This window comes from Suillus paluster (genome assembly GCF_016628075.1).
Source record: "Suillus paluster strain FC165 chromosome Unknown EDB91scaffold_64, whole genome shotgun sequence".
NCBI classification, from domain to species: domain Eukaryota; kingdom Fungi; phylum Basidiomycota; class Agaricomycetes; order Boletales; family Suillaceae; genus Suillus; species Suillus paluster.
The window spans coordinates 214,348-227,755 of NW_024537624.1; the positions used below are offsets into that span (position 1 = coordinate 214,348).

The 13,408-nt window shown below is 48.4% G+C and overlaps 4 protein-coding genes across 4 annotated transcripts; 3 read left to right on the forward strand and 1 right to left on the reverse strand.

Annotated features, from left to right (window-relative positions):
* Positions 1-2,573: 2,573 nt before the first annotated feature.
* Positions 2,574-4,803, forward strand: EDB91DRAFT_1058806 (MFS polyamine transporter; the record flags this gene model as incomplete). The annotated part of the gene is made up of 14 exons (XM_041314185.1): positions 2,574-2,776; positions 2,823-2,995; positions 3,052-3,135; positions 3,187-3,278; positions 3,335-3,450; positions 3,498-3,528; positions 3,577-3,640; positions 3,691-3,802; positions 3,857-3,989; positions 4,010-4,211; positions 4,263-4,357; positions 4,404-4,494; positions 4,547-4,685; positions 4,740-4,803. 14 exons carry the CDS (start codon positions 2,574-2,576, stop codon positions 4,801-4,803), a joined length of 1,599 nt encoding a protein of 532 aa, XP_041173491.1.
* Positions 4,804-6,229: 1,426 nt separating this feature from the next.
* On the forward strand, positions 6,230-8,619 carry EDB91DRAFT_726266 (major facilitator superfamily domain-containing protein). Its single transcript, XM_041328213.1, has 14 exons — positions 6,230-6,362; positions 6,450-6,581; positions 6,638-6,721; positions 6,782-6,878; positions 6,931-7,047; positions 7,095-7,125; positions 7,174-7,237; positions 7,288-7,404; positions 7,457-7,570; positions 7,617-7,808; positions 7,860-7,954; positions 8,000-8,090; positions 8,141-8,279; positions 8,334-8,619. The coding sequence occupies exons 1-14, from the start codon at positions 6,341-6,343 to the stop codon at positions 8,395-8,397; spliced, it is 1,359 nt and encodes a 452-aa protein (XP_041173492.1). The 5' UTR covers positions 6,230-6,340; the 3' UTR covers positions 8,398-8,619.
* A 222-nt stretch (positions 8,620-8,841) lies between these two features.
* Positions 8,842-9,480, reverse strand: EDB91DRAFT_1252238 (uncharacterized protein; the record flags this gene model as incomplete). Its single annotated transcript, XM_041323481.1, has 1 exon — positions 8,842-9,480. The coding sequence occupies one exon, from the start codon at positions 9,478-9,480 to the stop codon at positions 8,842-8,844; it is 639 nt and encodes a 212-aa protein (XP_041173493.1).
* A 2,558-nt stretch (positions 9,481-12,038) lies between these two features.
* Positions 12,039-12,723, forward strand: EDB91DRAFT_1058810 (uncharacterized protein; the record flags this gene model as incomplete). The annotated part of the gene is made up of 4 exons (XM_041314187.1): positions 12,039-12,134; positions 12,186-12,383; positions 12,438-12,573; positions 12,626-12,723. Coding segments are annotated over 4 exons (528 nt in total), but the record flags the coding sequence as incomplete, so codon positions are not given.
* Between the last annotated feature and the right edge of the window lie 685 nt (positions 12,724-13,408).

Sequence of the window (13,408 nt, forward strand, 5' to 3'; positions counted from 1 at the left end):
TGACCCTCCCCATTGCACGCTGTGGCAACAATAATGTGCAGTCTCTCATCAATGCCCTGTACTCTGAAATTCTGCTCCCTAACCATCCTCCCTTGAATGATTCCTACTTCCTCGATTCGCACCATCCTCTCTGCAAAGAACACCGATGTGGATGAAATCAATACCACAATTCTTCAATTATTCCCTGGAGAAAAGGCAGTCTTCACCAGCGCAGACTCAGTCACTGAGAAAGACTACGACTACATCCCCGCAGAGTTCCTTCATACCCTCACCCCATCAGGCTTTCCTTTGCACAGATTAGAGGTCAAAGCAGGCGTTCCTCTGATGCTCTTGCGCAACTTGGACCCCTCACAGGGACTCTATAATGGAACTCGCATGATCCTCCTGTCTTGGACCACGCAGCGTCCTCAGGTGTCACATTCTTAGGGATGGAAATGATGAAGCTCGGCATCAAGATCAGAACACCGTGCTGATTCCTCGGATGACTCTGGAGGCGAGTTCTGAAGAAAACCCCATTCCTCTCAAGCTGGCTTCAATTCCCCGTTCGTCTTGCATTTTCCATGACAATCAACAAGGCTCAAGGTCAGAGTGTCAAGTGGGTTGGCCTTGATTTGCGTACTCCTGTCTTCAGTCATGGACAGCTTTATGTGGCTTTGTCTCGCTGCACTCATCCAGAGAGAGTGTTTGCTATTTTCCCAGAGCATGAAGAAGGCACAAAGACAACCAATGTTGTGTATACAGAAGTACTTAGAGGACTGACTGATTCTATTGCTGATTGATTTACATATTATGTACTTTTATGTTGTGTAGTAGATTGTACCTTTACTTTTGTCAAAATCCTGAATACTGCTCAAAAATGTAATTTATTTCAAAATTTTCAAAATTCTGCTATGATTATCAATTGTTAATTATTAAGTTTGTGAAGTTGCTTCCTGTGCCGAAGGCACAACGGGTGTGGGCTCGTTGTAATTTATGGCCTTCTACTTTCCTCACGGGTTCACTGATGCAGCTGCCACGTGTCTGTGTTCAGTACAGCTTGGTCGTTTTCCCCATGAACCAGCCGCCAGGACAGTGCTAAAGTCCCACAGGCGAAATCACCATCTTTTTTATACGAACCTGTGACCATGCCATACACCGTCTACCAGGGAAGACTGCAACTCCGAGTACAGTGTTTTCACGATCTTCGAATGCTCAAAACATTTAATGGGCGAGGTGGTCGGAATGGTCGTCTGCGTTGCTTCCGCCATTTGGATTTGATGGTACCGAGCATGATTGGGGACTGTGGGTATTTCTCTAAACTGCGCAGTGGAGCTCTCAGCGCTCAATTACCTCATTGAACGCCCTGACCACAAGGTTGTTCGTTCCAAACCTCCATCGTCGCAAGTCTGTAGCCAGGTTACTGATACGTCTTAATCGACAATATAACTCCCGTGGCCATTGTAAAGGGTCTAACTTGTGCCGCAGCAGTTTTTGACGCACGCTGCGGGCCACATCTGAGAGAGTGTAAGTGTTCGCCACCTCATAGTTCACCGCCGACTTCTAACTAATGGCATTAGTACCGCAATCGCCTTCGGTCTGTAGGCTGGATGGATTATGTCCTGTTCGCGTTGGGATGCTAGTTCAACATACATAGAACATCCGGATGGTCGCATCTAGGGTACGTCATCCACCTTCTGTCACGAAAATGGCATGCATTCAGCTTATTGTTCTGCGCCTCGTTCACGTCGTCAATTATTGAGGTCTGGTGCAGCGGAAGAGTCTCGCTTCTCGTCGAACAAGCGGCATGCATAAAGATATATCGATAAAGTTTGAATTCATACGTGAGACTTGCCGCGCCATTCTAATAATAACACTACTTCTACTACTGCCAGTGCTTGTTATCTCTAAGTTGCCATCGGACAACGGAGAGTGCCCTCAACCTCTCCAGCCTAGTGGTGGGAAGGAGTCTTGGCGTGCAACTCCTTGGCCCTACCTCATGACCAGCTGCCTTAACAATGGGTATCACAACATTGTATTGCGCCGATCAATGAACTTTGATCCCACGTCACGCGAAACAGGCGGCTGGTGACCACGGACGAGACTCTTCGTGTGGCAGAAAATACTTGATGGAATATTTTCAAGAGCCGGGCCTTGCTTCAACATTCACACACCTGTGTTTAAAGAGTTTCGGGTCAGAACCTTGCTGCAACAGGCTGAACCATAGGTGTGGTCGCCGAGAACGTGTAGCGTTGATTGACATGGAAGATTGACGTGGAAGATTGACGTGGAAGCCATATGAAACAATGAACATCTTCGCTACCTTTTCCGTTGGTGAGCATCAGCTATACCGGTCATCCTGACATCCTTCTCCACGTTTATTTTAGGGTTGTTTAATTGATTGGTCCCACAGTTGTCCAGTCTCGACTGGAATGTACGCGGACGAAATGGTCTATAGGAAGCTTGGTGCCACAGGGTTCGAACTTATTCGGTTTGGGTTACTCGTCCTCGTAATTACACCGCTCCTGCTTACTTATAAGTAAGAGGACTGCAAGGGGTAACCATGAGGATATCACTCGCACTCCAGTGCTCTTGGCATGTCCGACACAAGCCAGTCTCCTGCATCCGCGACTAACGACAGTCTAGAAGACTCCGCGTCTCTGACACCGACATTACAAGGCGAACACACCCTAAAACTCGTCGATGTTCCAGTCCAGTGCAATTTTGAGCAGCCGTATAGCAATGACACTGTCTTGATCGTTGACTGGGACGGTCCAAATGACTCCCAGAATCCTAAAAAGTGCGTTGCATGGGCAGAGCAGGATGTTTCTTATAGTTCTGCACAGCTGGAGCGCGAACCGCAAATGGGCTGCGACCCTGATTGTAGCATCGTTTTCTTTTATGAGTCCAGTTTCTTCCTCCATGATCGCTCCCGCGACTGGCCAAGTGGCTTCTACATTCGGGATTGACAACGACGCCATAAATGCACTCACAACATCAATCTTTGTGCTTGCGTACGGTAGGCAAATTTGACGGATGCTAGAGACCTAACTGATCTAAAGAATCACATACCAGCGTTCGGGCCCTTGTTTGTGGGCCCAATGAGTGAGATTTACGGTCGCTCACGCGTGTTGCAATTGTCAAATTTATGGTATCTTGGTATGTGATCTTCAAAAGCTGCTCTATACCATTCTTGAATCGAAATGATAGCATGGAATCTTGCTTGTGGATTTGCACAGACAGAATCCCAGCTTCTTGCCTTCCGATTCCTTGCTGGCCTTGGAGGCAGCGCGCCATTATCTGTAAGGTTAAACATCGTTGACTACAAGTATTTGATCTGACTGGTTTTCCTCTTCAGATTGGCGGCGGTGTTCTTGGTGATTGCTGGCGACCAGAAGAAAGAGGAAGAGCGCTCGCTCTTTACTCTCTAGCGCCGATGTTGGGAGCTGGCATAGGGCCTCTCACAGGTGCCTGGTTGGTGGCTGTTCCAAGTCCAATGACCCTATCTGAATCCTCTGCAGGATTGCCGAACGCTCTACCTGGCGATGGGTGGTATGTGATTCCTCCACCAATCGTGGATCGCTACCATTTCTCCGATAGTTTTGGTCTACATCGATTATTGATGCAGCTGTTCAAATTCTCGGAGTTTTCTTGCTCCAAGAGAGTGAGCCATTGACCGGTCGCGACTTATTCATTTTTATTGACTTTGTCTAGCTTACGCGCCCCTTTTGTTGGAAAGGAAAGCAGAGCGCATTCGCAGATCGATGGATGCCGAAAAAGCGCCGTACAGAGAAATCCGCACGGTTTTCGATGGTCAAGATCGCTCGTAAGTCATATATAATTCCACCGAGATAACATTTAATGAAGATATATTCTATAGCTGGCAGACAATCATGGGCAAAGCACTCGTTCGCCCTTTCGCGCTCTTTTTCCGCGAACCGATCGTGCAGATACTCGGTGTTTACATGGCGTACTTATACGGGACACATTATCGCAAGTCATTTTTGTTTTCCGTGGATGTGCTCTAACAAAGTCCACCTCAGTCTTTCTGACGACCATACCATCGATATTTCAGGGTGTATACCAGCAGCCAGTAGGAATTGCCGGCCTTCATTACATCGCACTTGGCGCAGGGTTGATGGTGGCGGCACAAGTAAACGCGAGAACGCTGGACAAGGTTTATGTTTATTTCAAGAACAAGAATGGTGGAGTTGGAAAGCCGGAATTCAGATTGCGTTCGTCATGAATATTTTCTCTTCTTCCTTGAGCGTTAAATGCGTCATTAGTTGCCATGTTTCCCGGAACTCTGCTACTTCCAATAGGGTGTTTGATTGCAGGCTGGACTGCTCAAGCCCGTACTCATTGGATATTTCCAGATATAGTTAGTTTTACTCTGTTAAGCCGTTTATCTACTGACACTTCGACAGGGCATCTTGCTTGTAGGAGCAGGCTCCTTTATCAGTTTCCAGTGTATACAGGCCTACGTTGTTGATTGCTTTACGCTTCATGCCGCTTCCGGTACACTTTTTCTTGCGTTCCATCGCATCTATCTCACGCCTTCTGTGCTCAGCGCTGGCCGCCGTCTGCTGCCTGCGGTCACTAGCAGGCTTCGGATTTCCCTTATTCGCTCCAGCAATGTATGGCGCACTCGGTTTCGGCAAGGGAGATACCATTCTTGCAGCCGTAGCAATCGTGATTGGCTGTCCCGCGTACGTCTCCGTTCTTAAACTTTCCATCATCATCCTTACTGATTGTGCCTGCAGACCCTGGATATTTTGGTATTATGGGGAGCGAATACGCAACGGCAGTCGATATGCGCAATCGTGATTAGTAAACCTAGGTGCGCGTTGTATGATAGACGTTTCGCATGCCCATCGTGTGTATCATATTTTCCCTGTTCCATACCTGCCATAAGATTATTTATTGTCTTGTTTTGACATAACTTTGATGTTGTATATACCAAACGATTGTGTAGATAATAAAATGTAGACACGTTCAAATTCGCCTTTATTCGCACACCCCAGGCTATGGTGAGCCTATAGTGACATACTAAACAACACATCATCCCATTCCTAGGCTATTACCTGCAGTGCCGTCTGTTGTACAATTTGGGGGTTGATTCGGGGTTGCACTCGCGAAAGAAGTTGGGAATTCTACCCCGAAGCGATGGGGTCTGGAGCAGGGTGCCGGGGTCCTGGCACAGTGGCTGGAGTCCTGGTCGTAGTCCTCTGCATGTCAGTAGCAAGCTTCAGCCTACCTGCTACCTGCCGCCTTCAGTTATTTCTTTTCCCCACCCACCACTCCCTTTGAAATTCCTTCGCTGTCGCTTGGATCCTTGCAGCCTACATTATAACTTCCCACCTGATACTCTTGGTACTTAGCTACCTAATCACCTTCCTACTACTACTACTACTACTACTACTACTACTACTACTACTACTGGGGTCCGGGTAGTCGGTACCCGAACCTGCTGGGTCTGGGGCTGCGAGGTGGCCCACCTGCCCTCGCAGCTCGGCTTACTCAGGCTCACTCTTGCACAGATCGGGGGCGCTATCGGGGCCGGATTGCCCCTTCGGAGCTTCCGCCCGGAGCGCTCTTCGTTTATTCTTCGCCTGTACCTTGTTGGCTATTCTAATTAGGCATTAACGCCGGCCTGTATTTGCTTAAAATTACTTGCCAGTAGTTGATTCTCTTTGATTCTGTTCGAATTCTCAGCTGACAGCAGCGGCATGCGGCCATAGCGGTGAATGAACCATGTCACGCAAAACTGGGGACAACGGACGAAATTACTGCTGGGCTGCGGAAAATACAGTTGACGGAATATTAGTCCCAAGGGACAGGCTTACCTCAATTCACACACCAGCTGATACTCAAAGGGTTTCGGGTCAGATCCTTGCTGCAAGCCTTTTTCAGCGGTGTCCACGTCGGTGAGTGTCGGTCATGTATCAGCGGTTTGTCATTGGTTTTGGTTATCATGATATGCTTCTTCGCGGAACATATAATCATGATTCCGAGTCCCGATACTCAGATACTACTTAATAGGAATACTGGAATGCCCGTGGACGACAGGGTCGATAGAAAACGCTGGGATGGGGCTACTTGTCCCCGTAATTACACGGCTCTTATTTTTGCCTATAAGTAAGAGGTTAGGAAGATGTGAGGACATCACTTGCACTCCGTGACCTCGACATGTCCGGCACAAAACAGTCCCCTACGTCAATGACTGACGATAGTCTAGTGTCTCTGACACTGCCAACCTTACAACGTGGTCACGCGCCACAACTCATTGATGTTCCAGTCCAGTTCAATTTTGAGAAGCCGTATAGCAATGACACTGTCTTGATCGTTGACTGGGACGGTCCAAATGACTCCCAGAATCCTAAAAAGTGCGTCGCGCGGACAGCGTAGCATGTTTCTTACAGTTCCGCACAGTTGGAGCTTAAAACGCAAATGGGCTGCGACCGCAATCGTAGCATCGTTTTCTTTTATGGGTCCAGTTTCTTCCTCCATGATCGCTCCCGCGACTGGCCAAGTGGCTTCTACATTCGGGATTGACAACGACGTCATAAATGCACTCACAACCTCCATTTTTGTGCTTGCGTTTGGTAGGCGAATTTCACATATGCTAAATACTCTACTGATCTACCAAATCACATACCAGCGTTCGGGCCCTTGTTTGTGGGCCCAATGAGTGAGCTTTACGGCCGGTCACGCGTTTTGCAAGTGGCAAATCTATGGTATCTTGGTATGTGGTCTATACCAGCTGATCTATGTTTTTATCTCGATTCTTGAAATGAATTGGTAGCATGGAATTTTGGATGTGGGTTTGCACAGACAGAATCCCAGCTCCTTGTTTTCCGATTCCTCGCTGGAATGGGAGGCGGTGCGCCCACGTCTGTAAGGTTTAAATTCGTCAACTACAAAATATTCGATCTGAATAGCTTCTCCCCTCAGGTCGGCGGCGGTCTTCTTGGTGATTGCTGGCGACCAGAAGAGAGAGGAAAAGCCTTCGCGTTTTACTCCTTGGCTCCGCTGTTGGGGGCTTCCTGTGGGACCGATCACAGGCGCTTGGTTGGTGACTGTTCCGAGCCAAATGATCTTATCTAAATTTTCCCCAGGATTGCCGAACGCTCTAGCTGGAGATGGGTGGTAGGTGGTCCTTCCACCAATCGCGAACCGCTACCTTTTCTTCGATAGTTTTGGTCTACGTCCATTGCTGATGCAGTCATTCAAATCCTTGGAGTGTTTTGCCTTCGAGAGAGTGAGTGATGACTAGCCGCAATTTATTCATCCTTGTTGATTTTTATCTAGCTTACGCGCCTATCTTGTTGGAAAGGAAAGCAGAGCGCATCCGCAGATCGATGGATGCCGAAAAAGTGCCTTACGGAGAAATCCGCACAGTGTTTGACAGGCCAAGATCGCTCGAAAGTCTTTTTACAATTCCTAGTGAAATGATATTTGACGAAGATGTTCCATACAGCTGGCATACCATCATGGCCAAAGCACTCATTCGCCCTTTCGCACTCTTTTTCTGCGAACCAATCGTCCAGGTACTCGGCCGTTTACATGGCGTACTTATACGGGTCACTTTATAGTAAGTCACCTGTTTTTTTCGGGGATGTGATCTGAAAACATCTCAGTCATTTTGACGACCATACCATCGATCTTTCAGGGTGTATACCAGCAGTCGGTAGGGATCGCCGGCCTTCATTACATCGCGCTGGGCATAGGGTTGGTGGGGGCGTCTTGTTCAAACGCGAGTATACTAGACAAGGTCTATCTTTATTTGAAGAGCAAGAAAGGTGGAGTTGGAAAGCCAGAATTCAGATTGCGTTCGTTATGATTACTTTCTCTTCTTCCTTAATCATCCAACGCGTCGTCAGCTCCTATGTTTCCCGGCACTCTGCTATTTATGATAGGGTGCTTGATTTTAGGCTGGGCTGCACAAGCACAAGCACATTGGATAGTTCCAGATATAGTTAGTTTCGCTTTTAAAATCGTTTCTCCGCTGACGCTTTGACAGGGCATAGTACTTGCGGGAGCAGGCATTACTCTGAATATCCAGTCTGTACACACTTACATTGTTGATTGCTTCACGCTTCACGCAGCTTCCGGTACATTTTTTCTCCTGTACCGTCGCACCTATCTCATGCCTTGTGTTTAGCGCTGGCCGCCGCCTGCTGTCTGCGGGCACTGGCAGGCTTTGGATTTCCGTTATTTGCTCCAGCGATGTACAGCGCACTCGGATTCGGGAAGGGCGATACCATCCTTGCAGTCGCAGCATTCGTGTTAGGCTGTCCCGCGTATGACTCCGTTCTTCTTCCTTCCATTGTCATCCTCGCTGATCGTGCCTGCAGACCCTGGATATTGTGGCGTTATGGGGAGCGAATACGGAACAGCAGTCGATATGCGCATCCGTGATGCAAACATAAATGCACCTCGTATCATCAACGTTTCGCTTGCCCATCATGTATATCATATTTCCTCTGTGCCATTCCAACGACTACGCCATAGCATAGGATTAGTGTCTTGGCATAGATTTTACATTGTATACACCAAACGATTGTGTAGATAATGTATCTAATCAAGGTATTCGCAATATCATATGAATATATTCCTGTGTATCCTTCGCCGCCACAAAACATGCATAGGTCTAAGTATTAATTAAGGCTAAGCCAGAATTACAGATACCATAGGATAGCGGTGATTGAATGCATGTGTAATGCCAAACAACATATAAACATCAGTGCCATGCCCTCATTCGATGTCCCTCAGCGCCTCACTCTCGGGTTTGCATAGATTCATTTCCAGAGTTATCGTGGCATCCGCGTCCTTTTGCCCTTCCGACCCCCTGGATTGGGCGGTCTATAGCCTCTTGCTTGCCCGTTTACTCAGGGCATCCGTCAGCGAGGTAAAGACAGGGACCGAGAAGCGGTGTGCCTTTGTGCGAGATGTACGCGACCCACGCAAGGACAAAGCTCGCGCGATGCTCTTCCTCCTTGATATTTTTTCCACCTCAGGTACGTTCTCCTTGAAATATTCTCCTTGCTCAGATGTTTCCCCCGCAGCCGCGCAGGGCTTGCACGGTACCTGATCCACATCAATTACACTGGGGGGCTTCACAGAACGCTCTGGTGTGGCACAAACTGCGAACGAGATGCGTCGTGTTGGCAAAGTCTCGTGAGTGCGCGGGTGGTGTTGTAGAATAGGCGTTGGAAACACGGGCTGTGTAATAACGTTGACGAGGGTTTCCGTGCTATCATTTCCTATCAGAATGACAGGCCCCAAGGTTGTATCCAGGCCGAGAGACGCGGGCGGGAGCATTGGTGATTGGGGGATGATGGGAGGTATTGAGTAGAATGTTGGAGACTCCGGCGTAAACTGGAGTGGCGTAGGTTTGCGCTCTGGAGGGGTTTCGAGGACGAAACCCTCTGGAATGAGATGCCCTCTTCTCTCATGACGAGTGAAATGAAGAACATTGGAGAACGAGATCCAGAAGATCATGACCGTGACTGGTATACAGTCTATAGATGATGTCCTAAAGGAAGATGGCCTGCACCTATAAGTTTAAAGAAAGAATCACAAGACGGAAGAATCGAAAAGTGTATTAGGACGAGGAAAGCGGGAGAACCACGACAGCAAACGCAGGCGCAGAAAACACGACTTATGTAGCATTCTCCACTTTTCAGCTAACCTGTGCTATACTGTTCCGGTCACTGACATGAGGATACCATCATGATGGGGTTGTTGATCGGGCATTGGCTGTGAACGTTGGGAACAACCATCTGGGCTGATAGTATTACCTGGTAATTGATTGGGCTACCGGTAACTTACTCAAGGTACAGGCTAGTACAGGACGGTAGGAGGAGATCCGAGTTGACATCCGCTAAGTCGTGAGGCTATGTCGCGGTACCGGTACCAGTGCGAATCTACTCGTTTAAAGCTAAAAATAAATGGATGAACTTCTTGACAACCACGTTGCGTCAGTGGGCATGAAAGAGCATGTGAGAATTTGGGAGACTATCTGGCAGTGGTACGATATTTCACTGGGAAAAATACAAGTCAGGATGATGACAGCTCCTAGACTCTAGAACTACCCCAGGTTCGGTGTCCTTTGACGTGGTCAGCCGTCGCTAGACTATCCAGAGTAGTCCAAAGGCAGGTCCTTTCATGGATCACTGTGAGATTGTTGTGCCAAATTCAAGATCCGCGATTATCAACAGAGCCGCCTAATTCGGAAGGTATAGTAGTTGAAGTAGTACCTTAGACAAACCTTACTTAAATTGCATTCTCATAGCAATTCCAATCAAGATGAAACGCTTTAATTGACACATAGGCTTGCGCGTCTTTGTGTGAACGACCGACTGGAAGCGAGATAGAAGAGGGAGTGATTGGAAGTGGGTGTGCTGAGCTACGGGGCGGTACGGAGGTTTGAGTAATGCTGACGAGAGATCACAGCTACGTTTCTATGCTTGGTCTGGATACAGTTCTCTGGGGTGGAATACGAAGGATATCAGGCGCAGGGGGACGGACGTTCTGAGCGTTCAAGGGCCGAGTCTCGGTCTGCGGGAAGGAGCTCTGGACCGCAAGAAGACACCAGTGGCCAGACCATATCAAAACACGCTGATGAGGCGGGTAAACCAACGCCAACGACCGCTACAAGGTGAATAGCACTTGGTTCGCCTAAGCTGTTCAAATAAAGAAAGAAAGAAGGGTAATATATGATATAGCAGGTAGTGAAAACGATAGCCCATTCGGTTCCAGAATAAACAGGCCTACTCACCTATTAATGACCACACACCATACGCTAATGAAGCATATAGTCGTGGACGTTCAAGTTCTATGGATACAGATCATCGTGACGATTGAAATGCGCTTGCTTCGCTGGGCACTTGACAAGTTGACCTGCATTGACCATTGAATCCAGATCAAGTATCACAAAGACAAGCAAACGGCAAGGACTCCTCCCATGAGGGGGTGAGTTTTAGCTTCGATATGTAGCAGTCGGACAAGGTGTTGGGACATATTAACAGGTTAGAGGTTGATGCCATTCGAATTAGTAAACTCCGACTTTACAGTGGGCGCTTATTGACTGCTTACGGCAACTTGTTTGTAATCTAGTCTTACGTGTACGACGACTTTTAAAAAGTTACTCATGTTCAAATTTACGAACTTCAGGTGTAGTCAACTATAGTTTAAACTATCGCAACCATGCGATGCAGATACAATGAAACTGGCATTAATGGTGACAGTCTTTCTGTAACCTATCCTCCCTTTGTCTGACACTCCCTTTCACGCCGAATCAAGGTCTCGCATCTTGTTTTAAAGCAGCAACCACCTATTTGCTGCTTTGACATCTGAGAACAATCTCCACAGGTATTTTGACCGAAGGATGAGGATAAACATCAACAGCGCTCTTCCGTCTCTCTTACGTGCCAGTTTCCATTCATCAGGCAGAACCACTCACTTCCGGTATCGATAATATCACCATATGCGTGTAAGACTTCCTGGGGTTGGCCGCTGCCTCACAGGTAGATATTGCATCAGCTGTCTCATCACGATCAACTCCTTCTCTCAATGATAAGGATGAGGGACACCAGCCCATCGTCAATCCTGCATCGCACCGCCTATCACAAGCACGATTCACATCTCTTCTACAATCCCTCAGACGTCACAACGCCAGCCCTAATTGATGATTGTGGCACCAACGATAACGTATCCTCCACTATTCTTCCTGACCAACTGCTCGAGGTCTCGCCTGGTAGCAAAAACTCATCATCCACTCAGAGTTTACCGTCAATTATTACCCCAGCGTTGTTACAGCCTGCACTTCAGGATTTATCTCCGCTTAAGAGAATACCAATGGGAGGTACTCTGCTGCTGCAAAGGGCAAGGGAAAGCTCTGCCAGAAGAGCAACCTTCCTCTGGAAAAGGTTCAGCTGAACCTCAGTTCGCTGTCCACTGGAAGAGCTGAATGATGAAGATCTATTATATCCATCCCCGAGTTTTCCGTGAGTCGTGGTGCTCCGTCCAATCATTGCATGTCATGACTTCTCCTCCAGTCGACCGAGCAATGGGTTGCACACACTCGGTCTATTCTCCAGGATTATGCCAACAGGCAAATTGCTCTGCCGCTTGGTCGGAGGGTTAATATATCGGTAAGTTCTTTCTGTTCATGTCACATAAACACGCATCTGACGGTTCTCCAGCTTAATGAGCCCTCTCAATTCATACAGGGGGCCATGGAGTTGCTTGCCAATCGCGATCACCCCCAAGATCCCCCTATTGAACCATCTCGTCAACTTGGTCCCCAGCTGCTCGACAATTTCACGGATGTGCACAGGTGGGCTACGGAATACTTTCGTGCGCGTTTTGGCATGTCAACTGCGGGAAGCGATATACCTGTGGTAAGAACCATGATAAAGAGTATCGAGAGCTTCGGACGTGACTGCTCCCTCTAGCTTTTGACGATCATTACGAACACTTTCTATGAAGCCCACACCCAGCTTATGGATAGTATAGCAAGTGCGGCAATTGATAACATGCGCGATCGTGGAGCTGCCAACCTTGATATTGAGGATTTTGCTTTTGGATATGGTTGCGTGGCTCGTTCAGCACTCTAAATGTCCTTCTGACCTCTTTCCGTCAGACTTCAAAATGAGCCACGACTTGCCTTTTGCTGCGGAGTCCTGCTTTCGTATTCACGATACCCTTGAGCGACACCGGCGTGAGTTTTCTCTGAGATAACGATTTTGGGTCGGCGATTTATTTCCTTGGATTACAGCTCGGTCACCAGTGGAAATTCCGATAAACCTTACGGTGACAACGAGATCTGGCAGACAAATCAAGCTTTCTAAGCAAGCGCAAGCAGCAGCGCAAGTAGAACGTGAGAAGCAGACCAAATCTCGCCAGCGCAAGAAAGAAAAGGCGAAGAAACAGCAGCAGGGATCAACTTCGTCACTCGAAACACCCAAGCTCGTTTCTGAAGCGAAGAAGGAAACGACGCCCGACCCTGCTACAACAAGTGCGGCGTGCGCACTCCCACCGCCACTGTTTATCATACGCCTAACTATCGAACGCCTAACCCTGCGAGCTCGATGGAGATGGGGCCGAATGTATACGTGTTTTCTGGCGCAAAGTGTCCCACGTGTGGCAGAGTCATGCCTCGTCGCACTGATCCCTCTGACCCTGATTCGGCATCTCAGTCTCTGTCCACAGCTAGCCCAAACACTTCGAGTTCGCAATGGGCGACCACTCTCCCTGCTGTTAGTTCGAATTTGAGGGTAGCGCCCATTACCGCGCAGGTGCCTCCCCCGGCTGTGCCGCTGCCCACCGGACTTCCCGCCTCCGCACTCCACGTACCATCGACACAGCCAACTTCCGACCCTGCCGCACACACGAATTCCTCCTCCCAAGCGATGCCAGTTGCCCC

What these genes read in the sequence shown, in the direction of transcription:
- EDB91DRAFT_726266 (XM_041328213.1), top strand. Translation starts at nt 6,341, where the DNA reads ATGACTCCCAGAATCCTAAAAA. An exon ending in GACTCCCAGAATCCTAAAAA is followed by an intron (nt 6,363 to 6,449) that starts GTGCGTCGCGCG and finishes CCGCAATCGTAG; the next exon opens with CATCGTTTTCTTTTATGGGT. An exon ending in GGCAAATCTATGGTATCTTG is followed by an intron (nt 6,722 to 6,781) that starts GTATGTGGTCTA and finishes ATGAATTGGTAG; the next exon opens with CATGGAATTTTGGATGTGGG.